Consider the following 14,236-nt stretch of genomic DNA (forward strand, 5'->3'; position numbering starts at 1 on the left):
GTCTTCTTTCCTACTGACTTATGTTGGGGGACACCCACCCGCAGCCTACCTACTGTTGTGTGTACAGCTCCACATAGTTGCATTGAACATACATTGTTAGCACCAAAGTCACACTGAGATAAAATTTATTGTCAGAGAATGAACATTTTTTTTCGGAATGAACAAATCTGTTTTACTTTTCACGTGCCGTGTTCATTGTCCCTCTTTTGGGAGCCTGGATGAAAAGCTGGAAAGTTGCTTTTTTCCCTTTTGTTGTCATTAATTCTTCAAATTCCAAAGTTGTGTATTTAAGAGTAGATTCAGTAAGTTGTTGCTAGCATCTGCTGCTATTTTAAAATTATAAAATAAGAATTAGGGGGAAAATCAATTGTTATAAATTTATTTGGGACATTTATTGCCACCACATTGGAAGCCTTTGAAAGTTCAAACAGAAACTAATACACTTCCATCTTTTTTACTTCCGATAAATAATATCTCTGCGTATATGTATATATAGATAGATATACTTAATCAATAAGTCATTTAGCAGGGATTTTACATTTTATACTGCATTCATCCAAAACAGCTCTTTCCAGATCGATAGGATGCAAATGAGGTAAGAATTAAGGCAAACCCAAAAGGCATGCAAATGTAGTACATTTATATTCACTGATAATACAAGCTCTTGTGGTGTGTGGACCAGACACAGCAGCCAAGGGTCCCTCTGTGTCTGTTCAATACTATTTTACAGGAGGGTAGTGACATAGCTTATAATTAAGTTACATTACCATGGGGGTCTCAGTGCTACTAACATTATGTAATCAAGGAGATACGAGCATTAGCAAAACATGAACAAGAAATCATATAACTCTTTGCAGTACATTTCTGCCCAGGCTTTGGAGGAAGAGGGATTTTTATGAAATGATATTACACATATCACATTGTGGCAGGTTGTTTTGTTTTGTTTTATATATGCTTTTAAAATTCATTAGCAAATGACATTCTCATGCACACAAGTGTTTCAAACACAAGAAGCAAGTCCATTTATAGGTAGTCCAAGCAATATTTGTGTGTGTGTGTGTGTGTGTGTGTGTGTGTGTGAATAGCTGCAGACTGAATGGAACATTGAGACTTTTGTGCAGTCCATAGCACTGACATCAGCTCATTTCTGGATGTCGCACTGCAGAAGTAATACAATGGAAGGGTCGCTCTTTGCAGCTTCTTTGAATTCATCCAGTGTAATCTGGTCATCTTTGTTCTTATCCATCTTGCTGAAAATCTTGTCTACTCGCTGCTCAGGCGTCAGGCCATCCTCGTTCATTTTCATCATGATCACAGTGCCTACCATTTTGTAGATAGCCTTGTGGAAAAGAGCATTGTAGGTGATATTACCAGAAACCCAGGAGGACAGAGAGCTCTTCTTGCCTCCCCTTCACCTGACTGGATCCCACCTATCCTCCAAGCCTCAGCTTCCCTTTCCCCAGAGGAATTTCACTTCTTGTGCTCAAGTTTCCGTGACAACCCATACCATCTCCCCCATCAGAATACATCTTGCCTTTATTAAAATAACTGCTTTGTCTTCCCCACTGAAGAGTACATTCTGTGGAACTAGAAACCATGTGGTCCTGCAAGTCCAGGGCTTGGTACTATGCCTGGCACATCGTAGGTCTCAATAAATACTGATCAAATGAAAAAGCTTTAGCTGCTGGAACGTGGGATGTGGGGCAAGGGGCAGTAGGAGGGAGGGCCAGGTGAAGTGTTGAAAGATGAAGCTGGAGAGAGGGAAATGAGAAGCAGATCACAGAGTTTTCCTAGGATAGGATAAAGAATTTAACTTTATTTCAAATAACTCCTTAAATGTTACTGAATAAGAGATGACATAATCAAATATGGGTGAGTCTTGTGACCAATTGGTATAGAAGAATTTGGGGTGGCTCCCAGGTTTCTGGCTGGAGGAAGTGGTTAGAAAGGGTGGCTCAATGGTGAGATTAGGAATGATGGATTAGGAATAGGTTAAAGGAGGAACACGATGGGTTCAATTTTAAACATTCTGCATCTATGTGCAGAAAACAGAAAGCACTAGCCTTGGGGATTTAGGAAAAGATGAAATGGGGGGCCAACCGATTAGAAACTTAGAATCTAGTAAGCCAACCAAGCCAGGTGTACCATTAAAGTTGAACTCTGCAAGAAGTTACTTTAGGGAGAGTTGTGGAGCAGGGACTCTGTTTATAAGTTAAAGAGTAGAGTGAGAAGATTTCAATTATCCAGGTCAACTAATTGTATACAATCAATTCTTAATATGGAACTTCCAAAGTATAAATTATTTTCTTTCTTAGAAAAGTGCCATAAAAATAAATGCCCATCTATACAAAGACTTACATGAGAACATTCACAACAATATTATTAATAGCCAAAATGTGGAAATGACCCAAGTGCTCATCAACTGTAAACAAATAGGATACAGCTATAGAGTAAAAAATACATACTATTTCAGCAACAGAAGACAATGAATATGCTACCACATGGAGAAATCTCAAAAATTTAAAGAAGCCAGACGCAAAAGGCCATATGTGATGTGATTCCATTTGTGTCAAATGCCCAGAAAGGCAGCCAATTCCATGGAGACACAGTGATGTGTTGGTTGCCAGAGCCTGGGGTGGGAGCAGGCCTTTGGGCATGAGGGATCTAATTGGGGGAATAAAAATGTTTTACATTTACATTATGGTGATGGTTGCATATCTCTGTACATTTACTAAAAATCATTTAAGTTGTACACTTAACATGGGTGAATTTATGGTCTGTAAATTATAACTCATAAAGTTGTTTTTAGAAATGCCAATCAGAGCAAACCACTAACTAGAAAGCGCTTTATTTAACAAGTTAAAATCTCCACTGAGATAAAATATTTTGTGTGTATTTACTTTTGTAGCTAGATGGTATTGATGTATCATGGAACACTTTAAGAAAGTTGTCTCTAAAAGAGGCAGACTTTCCGAAATTTCATTTTGTGGATAATTGGTAGACAACGTCCTGACTAGTCTAGAAGCCAGAGTGGTGCACAAAGGAAAAGCAGGGAAAGTGTACCATGTCTAGAATTTAAAAAGAGACAAATGGTCCATCCATATGTGAGCTGCCACTCTCACCCTGGCCTTTAAAAGGTGAAATCAAAAGCCCTTGCAGGAGGCAACGGATATGAAGACAACAAGACAAGTGCACTATTAATAAAGTCAGGGTAATAAGAAATGTAAACACAAGAGGTCCCTCCTAGACCTCAGGAAGCAACTCTGAAAATGGCAGGATCTCAATAATTGTATCCATGATGCAGCCCTGCATTTGTGACTGTGAACACGACAACCAAGAAGGGCCGTTCCAATGCAGACTCTTACAGGTAATAATATCACAAAGGCCAGGCATGCCAGACTGGGAACTCATTGCGAACCTGCCCCTGTGGTTCCCAGCCCCGATGGACCTGTACTGACTTGCCTTTCACTATAACTAGAAAACTGGACAAAAATAAAAGAAATAGCTGTGTTCAGACTCTACAACTGACACTGCAAGACTGTAATTCCTAGGAGGTGGGAAACAAAGTAGATGAACCCTATGATCTCAGCCCGGAATTCCTTCCTGGACTGCAGCACAAGGAGGAGGGTCCCAAGCAGGGCTGTCTCACCGACTGGAGGAGACAACAGTTGGAGGGGGAAGGTGAAGATAGCCAGAAGTTTCAGGGTAGAGGACCAGAGAGGAAGCTAGGCAGAGAGAAAACTTCAGAAATCTGCCTAGGAGGTCTCCTCAATGTTTGTCTGGAAACTAGGCTGCACACAGAGGCTGAAAGTCCACAAAGAAGTTTCCGAACAATAAGCTGAACAACTCTTGGTGCTCACACAGGCATGCAGAGCATTCTAGTTCTTAATGCAAAGAGCTTGCTAAATGCCTGGGCATTCAAGAGGGCTATTGTCAATTCTTCTTCTTTTTAAAGCTAAGTTTCTTGCATGAGTTTTCTATAGTCACTGTCTTTACTTCTTCCACTCCCATTCTCCTGGGCTGCTCCATCTCCTCTGAAACTATTCTCGGTGAGTTCACCTATGGCCTCCAGGTTTCCAAATCCAATTGTCAATGATTACTTTTCTCCTTTTACTTCTCCTATCAATAGCGTTTGACATGATTGTGCATTCCATTCCTTCCCTGCAAAACAGTGTGTTTCCCTTCCAGGACTTCTCACTTTTCCTTTTTCACTTTGACCTTATTGACAATTCTTTCTCCATCTCCTTTACTTATTTGCCTCATGTTCTTCACCTCTAAACATCAGGTTGCTCCAGGGCCTCAGTCCTCTGGAAACCTCTTTTCTATTTATATTCTCTGTCTAGTTACACTCTGATATATCTTCTTTCACTTAAATACCTGAATAAATATTTCACTTAAATACACCAGGCTGGCTCCAACCAGCCAGAGTACAGAAACCTCACTAAATATATGAGAAAATCAATAAGAACCCCAAAATGGTCACAAGTTGGTCACTGGGCTAACTTACTTCAGAAAACCTACTCTCCATCTGCTCTAAAAGCTTAAAATTATAAAGCCGCCTCAAAAAAATCACACTAATTTACAGATAACTTACCTGCCTATCAAAACTAATCTCGGCACTCTATAAATGAAGACAACAAAATACAGACACTATAGTGTAACATTCATAACGTCCAGGAACCAATAAAAATTATTACACGTGTCACAAAGCAGGAACATGTGACCCATAACCAGGTGAGAAATCAATCCGTAAAAGCTCCCCATGAGAATGCTACGCTGACTAGAAGTAAGGAAGAGCTAGAAGCAATGGGGAGAAATGTGAAAGAACTAAGAGAAAGAGAAGCAGCCGCTGACAGCCAGGAGCTGGTCTGGACTGTCTACCGGGCCTTGGTGCTGCCGGGAGCTGGCCCGGCCCTCACACTCAGGTTTCACACCAGACATAACCAATGTCACAAAATGCCAGTGACCATGGTGGAGCAAGGCAAAAACAAGACCACTCTGTCATTAAATCTGAACACAGACACAAAACACCAAGCATCCCTGCTTCCTGCTATGATGAGTGAGCACTGCTTCTTCACCCATCAGAGCACTGAGTCCGTCTGTGTGCCCCCCTCCTAGATACCCAATCATAGAAGTGTCCCCACTCCCTGACAGCACCCAATCCACAGTAAACCTCTGCTCCCCCAAACCCTCCCCAAATCACCCTCCCAAAGTCCAGATCCTAGAAGTCCTTTCTAACACCCTCCTGCTGAATAGTCCCAAGATTCCCTCACTGCAAGCAGTAATAAACTCAACTTGTGTAAGTGTGGGTATGTCCTTGGGGACTTTGGCTGAAGGGCATTGACAAGGATTAGAGAGAAAAGTTTTGGAGAGAAAGGGATTTGGTGGCCAATGAGGGGAAATGACAAGAAGTCAAAGAAGAGAAAAAAACTTGGAAAAACCTACTCTGTAGGGACCTTATAGACAGACCTTGGAGGGAGCCAAGTTAAGTGTGGAAGATGGACAAAAGATTAAAGAGTGAGAAAGATGAGAAAATCAAGCCACGTATTTAGAATTGTTGTGCTGTATCTTTTCTGATAACCTGTTTGAAAAAATATATATTTAATTGAATGAAGGGAATACAAATAAAGAACTAAGATGTTAGTTTTCTGGGTATGTTTGAAAGGGAGTGGGCATTGAAGATAGAAGGGGAGAAGCCAACAGAGAATAAGAGACTAAAGATGTGGAAACAGAGGGTGTGCAAGTGAACAAGGCCAGCTTCCCAGGCAGCGGGTTGACGGGTGACTTCTCTCTGAAGCTGGGAGGAGAGTGAGAGTCCTGTGGGGACTTTGGGGCTTTGGCTTCTGTTTCTTGCAATCATCCCATTTTCTTGTGGGGATCCATCCTGCCTGATCTCAGCTCCTGGTGTCTGGATGGGGCATCCCCCCAGCTCCAGGATGAAGCACCTGGCTCTAGCTTCAGCAAGTGGTAAATTTCTCTCCTTGGTCAGAGTGGCTGGTGCAGGGGTGGGAATCCATGCTAAGACAGTCAATCAAAGGAAAGCTACTGAATCATGCATCTGCTCTTGCACGCCTGCCAGGCTCCAGGCTGGGTCTGGGTGCTGGGCATGCAGTCGTGAGGGCAGAGCCTCCCCACAGAGCTTGCATTCTGCCGTATATTCCACTCAACAAGGTAATCTGGGGCAGGGACAAACGTTGGGACAAAAACCCTCTTGGTAAGGGTTAGATTGCGTTGGTGTGGGGGTGGAGTGGGCATATTTGGGAAGGGATGCGGGAAGGAAGGCCTCTGTGGGACATGGGATAGGACTGGAGATGGAAGTGAAGTGAGGGAGGAGCCCCCAGAGGCCAGGGGAGGACATGCTGGGCAGAGAGAGAGGAAAACCAAGAAGACCTTCACATTGGGAGTGCAGTATGCAGTGGGTGGCGTGGCAGAGGAATCCTGGGTTACTCACAAACACAACGGGCAAAGCCTGCTTGCTGTGGAATGATCAGAACCTGGAAGTTCCGGGATGATCAGAACCTGGAATGTCCCGGGAGCCCCTGACAGCCTCGGAACCCCACTAGGTGCAGCTGGAGTGAGGCAGAGCAGAGATATGCCAAGCGCAAGAGAAACTGAACCCATGACATCCTTTGTGCCCAGTAAGACAGGTTCATGGGAGATCCGGTAGTGAGTGAATGGCGGATGACAGTACCACCGTCATGACAGTAGGGGTCCCACGGCTTGGTTCTGGGACCTCCCCAGCACTGTGCTGCAGTGGGAACAGAAGCGGGAGAACTCCAGGCGTGGTGTGCAGCTGGCAGGGCTCAAGCAGAGAGAGAAGGAACCACCAAGGCCTGCACCTAGGAGGCTGCCGGGGGGTCTCCTTTTGTGCCCACCACCCGCCAACCACGCCCCAGGCCTCACCTCGATGATCTCCAGCATCTCCACTCGGGTGATCTTGCCATCACCATCCAGGTCATACATATTGAAGGCCCAGTTCAGCTTCTGCTCAAAGCTGCCCCTGGAAGTGATGGACAGAGCGCAGATGAACTCTCGGAAGTCGATGGTGCCATCTCCATTCTTGTCGAAGGTTCGGAAGGCATGCTGGGCAAACTTGGAGGCGTCTCCATAAGGGAAGAACTGCAAAGGAGAACACACGCAGTCAGGTGTCGGGAGGGGACAGAATTGGTGCGACAAGGTAGGTTCCTAATGACAGCACCACAGGCGCTCCAGGGCGTTGTTAGAGCCTCACCCATTGGAGAGCGGTTTGGCCTGACTGTCAAGGGCAGGCATTAGGGGAGGCTTTCTCACAGCAGGTACTCAGGTACAGGCACTTCACTGTTTCCTGTGGGTGAGGCTGGTGACATGTGACTTTCAGTCGATGGGGCTTGGAGTCAACAAGCACCACCTGATGCTAGTGTTGCAGCATCTCTGCTCACTGCCCCCAGGAACAAGACTGAGGCAGACAGCAGTTTATCTCCCCACACAGGCAGTGCTACACGAACTTCCATGTTCCTTTAGATATGAGAATCCAGCTTCATCGCTGCCCAGTAGGGCCAGAGGGAGAGTGCCTGGACCTGGTTTCTCCTGCCACCAGCCCTCGTCTTGGGCCCACACTTATCCCCTCCCTGGGTGAGGTTCCAGTTTCTGACTTCTTTTTGCAGGGATTTTTCTTTTGCAGAACAGGCATTTAAAACCCATTAAAAATAGAACATGACTGGGCTTATTTTCGAGAGACATAAAGAGGTTTCTTCACAGAGCCAACTGTCACCAGTGGTGTGTGGGAGGCAGAGAATGGACACAAGGAGGAAAGGGAAGCAGAGACCACAAGGAGGGAAGGCCATGGGGAATCAGTAGGTGGTGGCCTCAGTTCCCTTGCACATAAGCCTAGGCCAGTCACAAACAGCAGGTAGTACTGATAATTAACAAGGAAGAACTGCAAAGCCCCAAATACAACCAAAAACAAACCATGTGCTATTTTAAAGCAGAGAAGTTATGTATGTGTTTCTGGATGAATAAATCTGGGTTCTGGGCTCTACAGACAGGCACTACAAGGTCTATAGAAGATTACAGAGGATGATCACTAATATCCCTATTCCTTCATAAGTTTTGCCACCTGCTAAGTGGACCAGGTGAGCAGCCTTCATACAGATGGCCTCTTTGCCCACTCTGGGCTATCTGCCTCAAGGAGCCCTTGGTCCATCTTTCTCACTATGCATCCCGCCCTGGGTCCTGCAGAGCCCTGCTGCCCACTCCTCCTGCACCTAGAAGCACATTGGAAGGTAGAAAATTTCCTTCCAGACATAAGACGTACTGTAACAGAGAAGGATTCTATACATGGGGCCCAGGGAACAGCCAAGCATTCCAGGAAGAAGAAAGTACCCATTACTTATATTTCGGTAGTACCCACTGCTAGGCACAATGACCTGTTCCAGAGACTGTTACTATATAACAAATCACCCCAAAAGCTAGTGGCTTAAAATGACAACAATCATTTTATTATCTCACGAAATAAACATTTGAGACTCATTTCTTTTTTCATCAAACATATCTTTTCCTGGTTACAAAGGACAATGTTCTCTTGTGTTCCCTCATCCCCTAAACATATCTTTCACTTCTGTTATCCTTCATTTTTCATTATTCATCAAAATTCACTGAGTTCTTTTTCATATCAGGCCTTGTCTTGGGTACTATGGACTCAGAGGGCAGTACCTCAAGGTCTCTGTGTTCCAAGACTGCACAGTTAACGGGGGGACTTTACTCAAAACTGACTTGGTCATGTTACTTGATAAGAACTAGAACAGAGGAGAAGGCAAAGTATTACTAAAGCGCAGAAAATGAGCTGTTAATTTCAAGGAGGGAGTTGTAGAGGGAAGGGCTTTCCTTCTTGGAACAGTTCAGCATGACCCCAGCCCCTCACCCCCAATGCTACTTAGGTGCTTGGTACCTGAGGACAGGCTGTCAGATGCTGAGTTTTGAACTAAACAATATTGAACCTGAAAACTTCCAAATAGGCAAGTTTGCTCCTCCTGTGCCTTATGCATGAGTGGTCCTGCTCCTTTTCTAGAGGGTGCCGCTTGCTGATGTGTTCATCTGCCTCGCGCTTAGGGGCCTGGGTGGAGCTGGCACCTGTGAACCTGACTTGGAGTGGAGCAGAGCGAGCCCCTGGGCAGGTTCCCAAGTCCCCTTAGTGCTGTTTACCCGCCAGCATTTCTATGTGCAGTTGGCATGAGACCAGTGGGCACGAAACCTCCATTCATGTAGGTTTCTGGCAGTGTAATGCTTTAACTATCTTACATCTCACAACCTACTTTAAGGTTAGGAGATATTTCACAGTTTTATCTAAAAATAGTTGGGCATCTTAGGTCAGTATATTAAAAATTTATGTCTAAAAAACCTTGAGAGAAAAATCAATTGTAAATTTTGAGCTATAAAAGTTACATGTGCCTTGCAGAAGGTCTATATATTGACTTTTACAGCCAACATGTTTACTTCAGAACTGAGTGTGTACTCAAGAGCCCTCAAATTTCTAGAGGGGTTGTTTCCTTTAGGAAATTTATCCTATCATGTTCTGAGTGCTTTGAGTTTTTCTAACTAGGAAAATGCTCCTCATTTTGACAAAATAATTCAACTGTAGATGGATCATCACAGAGAAATGAAGCCGCATTCCCTTCAATTTCTGTAGGAAGAAGTCAGGGTCTTGAACTCAGATTTACTTTTCCAGGAGGACAACAGGGCCTGAAAAGCACAGTATTTTTCTTTTTTTGCATACTCTTGCTAAATTTCTTTTTAACTCAGGGTATTTTGCTTCAACTCTTGTATTAAATTTTGACGTGGAAGTAATATTTGATGGCAGTAATAATCTATAAATAATATGATATGAAGAACTTTGAGGTTGAAAAATTATAAATATATATACACACTCATATGTATATGTATAAACATATGTGTGTGTATTAGTGTTCTCTCACTTACTTTTCATAACAAAATCTGACATCGTACATTCCATTTTGTGGATGAGGAAGTGGAAGCCCGGAAAAGTCAGAGGCATTTGTCTAAGATTCCTGGCTGTCTGCAGCAGAGGCTGGATTTGAATGCAAATCTTTCTGACTGTTTCTGTCACACCTTGAGATTTATCTTAATCAAGTGTTAGCTGAGGAAATAAACTTAACTCCACATTTGATGAAGCAACCAAATTTGTTGCATTATGTAATTATTAGCATCCATTGCCTCTGAAGCTTGAAATTCTCTGCTCTGAGTATTTTCGCCACCTTCTGGCAGCACTTATGTACTGCAAGGAAATTACTAAGATGCTACTGAGCTGTTTTCTGACTCATTCTTTAACTCAACATTGAGCAGCTGCTATGTGTCAAGGACGGTGTTAGGTGTTGGCAATAAAATAGAAGAAAGACGTAGAGCATTAAGGACAGTGGGGGAAATAGGCATTAATCAAACCACCATATAAAGAAGTATAAAATTATACTGTGATAAATTACAAGCGTATGGAGCTGCGAACAACAGTAACGGACATGATATTGTCAGTTTGAAGCTTTAAAACATTCGTGTGTGGTCCTTCCCCCCCATCCTAATATACAGGTTGCTGACAATTCATTGTTCTTCATCATAGCTGTGAGTTTCACAGTCTGAGACTTCTTGGGATTACACAGACCTTGACCGCTCCCGGTTGTACTCTACACCCTGTCCCTGAACCGACCAACCTGCAGAAGAAAATCCCAGGAAACACTTGAGGTATTTTCTTTCCCCAGGCAGACAACAGGAGTCTTTGCATGGTTTAACCAGCTTCCTCCTGAACAGGGCAGGAGCTTTTCCTACAGACAGTGGGCCCGACTCTGCATTTCTTTCTTTTCAGTAATCTATCTAGTTGTGAATATCAAAATGTTTGTTTCCTCTAAGAGGTGGTGCATGAGAACCAGACACATTAGCCTCTGGGCCTCCAGGGCTCCACCCAGCGTGGGCACAGAAAGGCTGTGTGATGATCTACAAACACTGTGCCTCTCTCCAGTGACATAACATTTCCTCTGCACCCCCTTTCCCAGCCCTCCCCAGCACCATTGCGGCCTGGATAGCTTATTCTTCCAGAGAAAATATTGCAACATTTCCCACATGAATCTCTCCCTTCCAAAGATCCCTGGTTCACTGCCTCAATGTGATGAAGGAGGCAGCTCCCCAAGAAGTTCTCCAGCCCAACCCTTGGGTGGGGTGGGGTGGGCACAAGCAAGGCCTTGGCCAGGACTCGCCCTTGCCCATGCAACAGCTGATGTGCTGTGTCAGGAGAGGTGGCGGCAAGGCCACTTCGGAGGATGCCTCTCTCCAGGGCTCTGCCCAAGGCCCAGCTCCTGGCTAATGCTGGGCAGCCCTCAGACCTCAGAATAGATTTCTGCCCATTAGTCTGCTGGAAATAGAGCTCATGATAGGAAACAGGGCTTCAAAACACCAGAAGAGTATTCTTGGACTGCTCCGCTGCTCACAGTCTTGGAGAGGTCTGCCACCCAATCCCTCGTAAGACATGGTTGCTTTTCAAACACCCTCACTTGGGTCAGTTTTGTTTCTTTTGTTCTCAAATTTCAAAGGCCTATTTTGCCTGACCTGTGAACGTACAAATACAATCACCCTGAAATACAGTTGCTCCGCCTCCAAGGTCATCTCCCCTTATGCTGCCGGAATTAGCCAGTGTCTTCTAGCCTGTTCTGGGTGACCTGGTCTTATACCCACCTCTTCAGGCCCTGCTGCTGAGACAGTGGTTACTGTTTCATGAGTGTCTCTCATGGAACAAGGCCCTAAGCAGGTCCTTCTCACAGGCCACCCCAGCTGATTCTTTCAGCAAGGGTAGGACTTGGAGGGGGGTCATTTTTCTGGGGTAATTGGCATGAGGTCACATCACTAAAGGGTGCAGGGGGATCAAACTCAGTGCCATCTGAGTCAAAGCCCTGGTTCTTCCCAGCACCAACTGTAGTCTCCTTCTCCTCCCACACCAGCCCTGCAGACAGACCCTCAGTCTCTCTTTTCTGGGGTCTTGACATTCCTTGGCTATGCTGTACCTCAGAGGCTCCCTCAGGTGTCCCTCGTGCACTGTCAGGCTGCTCTTTGCTTTAGGCCTGCTGGGCTTGTCTACCTCCTGTGGGAGCCACCAAGGACAGGAGCTGTTGAGATGAGCTCACCCATAACTCCTTGCCCTGGGGGCTGAGGCCCTAACTGGGATGGTCAAGCCTTTCCTGCAGACCTCCTGCCAATGGCGAAGGTTAGTGATGGGGTCTCATGTGCCCTGAGATGCTGACTGTATGCCTTTGAGAGGTCACTTGATAATTGGTTTTGGCTTTCAGCTCTTCACATTCATGAGGCCTCCCCCCAGGAATAGGACCTCATTGTGGTAGTACATTCATTGCTTCCTAACTTCCCCTACACTGAGGCCCTTCCATTCATTGTCATCACAGCTCCAGGGGAAGCTTTGCACACCCATGTTTGGTCAAGTTTCCTTTCCACACCCGTCAATAGCATCTAATTGTTCTCAGAAGAAAGAAAAAGACTGTTTCCAGGCCTCAGAGACCTTTCTGGGTCTGGTCCCTGCCTCTGTGTCCAGCTTCGGGTACCCCTGGCTCCCTTGTCCCCAGGCCACTTTCACTCTCTGGGGCCTTGCTGTCTCTCCCTCCCCTGCCATGGTCATGGAACCTTTGCCGTGCTGCTGCTGTTGTCTGAAAGTTCCTTTGTTGCCCTTGGCACAGTGAACCGCTGTTCATTCTTTAGACCTTGATTTGGTCTTGGTCAGACCCCTGTTACACACATGCGTGTCACTGGGTCCCCTCTTAGGGAACATTTGTTACAATTGTGAAGAAATGTTCACAGGATTGTGGATTCGTGCCCTTTTTTCCCTAGTAGACTGTAAGCTAAACGGGGCCAAGAATGACCTGGTTTTGCCATTGCTGTAATCTCTGGCGCCTGGTACAGGGCTAGGCACACAGTAGGTGCTCAGTAAATGTCTGTTAAATAAACAAGTGACTCAGTAAGCAGATCGTTTCGAGGTCTTGAGAGACAGGGCAAATCTACCCACTGACCAGTAGAAGGGTTGAAATGTGCTCTGGAAGCTGCCTGAAGCCGGCTGTGCTGCAGAAGGCTCACCACTTGGCCTGCAAGCCCGTTCGCATTACTACTCAAGCAGATGACTCATGAGGAGATGAATCAGCCCAGAGCAGCACTTGCACTTAGTCACGTGGATGGGAAGAGGACAGACATTTTCCCTTAATTAGAAATGGTGAGTCCAAAAACTGTTTCCTGCCAAAGCATTCATTCAACAGATACTCACAGAAGCCCAATTGGTGCTGGGCTCTATGCTGAGCTTTGTGAGGGCAGGAGGGAGAGTGAGGAGAGGCAACCACGAATAAGAAGATAGAAGGCCTGGTCTCTGCCCTCAAGCAGATGTGGCAAGCCAAAGGTAGGTGCAGCCTGACACTTGAGCTCCTTCCACATGTAGGCTCTCCAGAAGGAGGTTAAGGACACCCTCGGCCACCCCTACCCTCAAAGGGGTCACACAGATCCTAAGGTTGCTTCCTAGAGCGGCCCCATCCCTTGTCCTCTGGGTCACAACTTCCATTCTGTATCGTCACTGCTTCTTCAACATTATAGTCTTTATTACAAGGCAGCCATTATTAGCCTGTGATTCTTGTATAATTACATTTATTTGAGAATAAAATTACTTTTGAACTAAATTTCTAGAGAAGGGGCTTTTGCCTCCTGGGGCAAGATAAGCAATTTTCACTTATGTCCTAGACCAGATCTCTCTGTTCGCACAGACTGCCCCAGAAACGTCATGAACTCCCAGAGAATTTCTTCTGCTTTTTTGTAAAAAATGAGAATCAGGCAGTAGAAATCCAGCCTCCTTACCTTCCAGTCTCCTTCACATTACAATGCTCACTGGCCGGGCGCAATAGATCACGCCTGTAATCCCAGCACTTTGGGAGGCTGAGGCGGGTGGATTACGAGGTCAAGAGATCCTAAGACCATCTTCACCAACATGGGGAAACCCCATCTCCACTAAAAATAAAAATTAGGCTGGGTACAGTGGCTCATGCCTATAATCCTAGCACTTTGGGAGGCCGAGGCAGACGGATCACAGGGTCAAGAGATCAAGACCATCCTGGCTAATATGGTGAAACCCCGTCTCTACTAAAAATACAAAAAATTAGCCGGGCGTGGTGGCGGGTGCCTGTAGTCCCAGTTACTTGGGAGGCTGAGGCAGGAGGAT

The 14,236-nt window shown here is 45.4% G+C and overlaps 1 protein-coding gene across 2 annotated transcripts in view; it reads right to left on the bottom strand.

The window, feature by feature from the left end:
• Positions 1–108: 108 nt before the first annotated feature.
• The window catches only part of VSNL1 (visinin-like 1), a 110,280-nt gene continuing 96,152 nt past the window's right edge, over positions 109–14,236 (bottom strand). For both annotated transcript variants that reach the window (XM_011951324.1, XM_011951330.1), the window contains 2 exons: positions 6,904–7,119; positions 109–1,339 (listed from right to left, as the gene is read on the bottom strand). In XM_011951324.1, coding sequence (XP_011806714.1) covers positions 1,142–1,339; positions 6,904–7,119 — 414 coding nt within the window. In that variant the 3' untranslated portion in view covers positions 109–1,141. The remainder of the gene's footprint in view (positions 1,340–6,903; positions 7,120–14,236) is intronic.

Source organism: Colobus angolensis, unplaced genomic scaffold, assembly GCF_000951035.1.
Source record: "Colobus angolensis palliatus isolate OR3802 unplaced genomic scaffold, Cang.pa_1.0 Scaffold109, whole genome shotgun sequence".
NCBI classification, from domain to species: Eukaryota; Metazoa; Chordata; class Mammalia; order Primates; family Cercopithecidae; genus Colobus; species Colobus angolensis.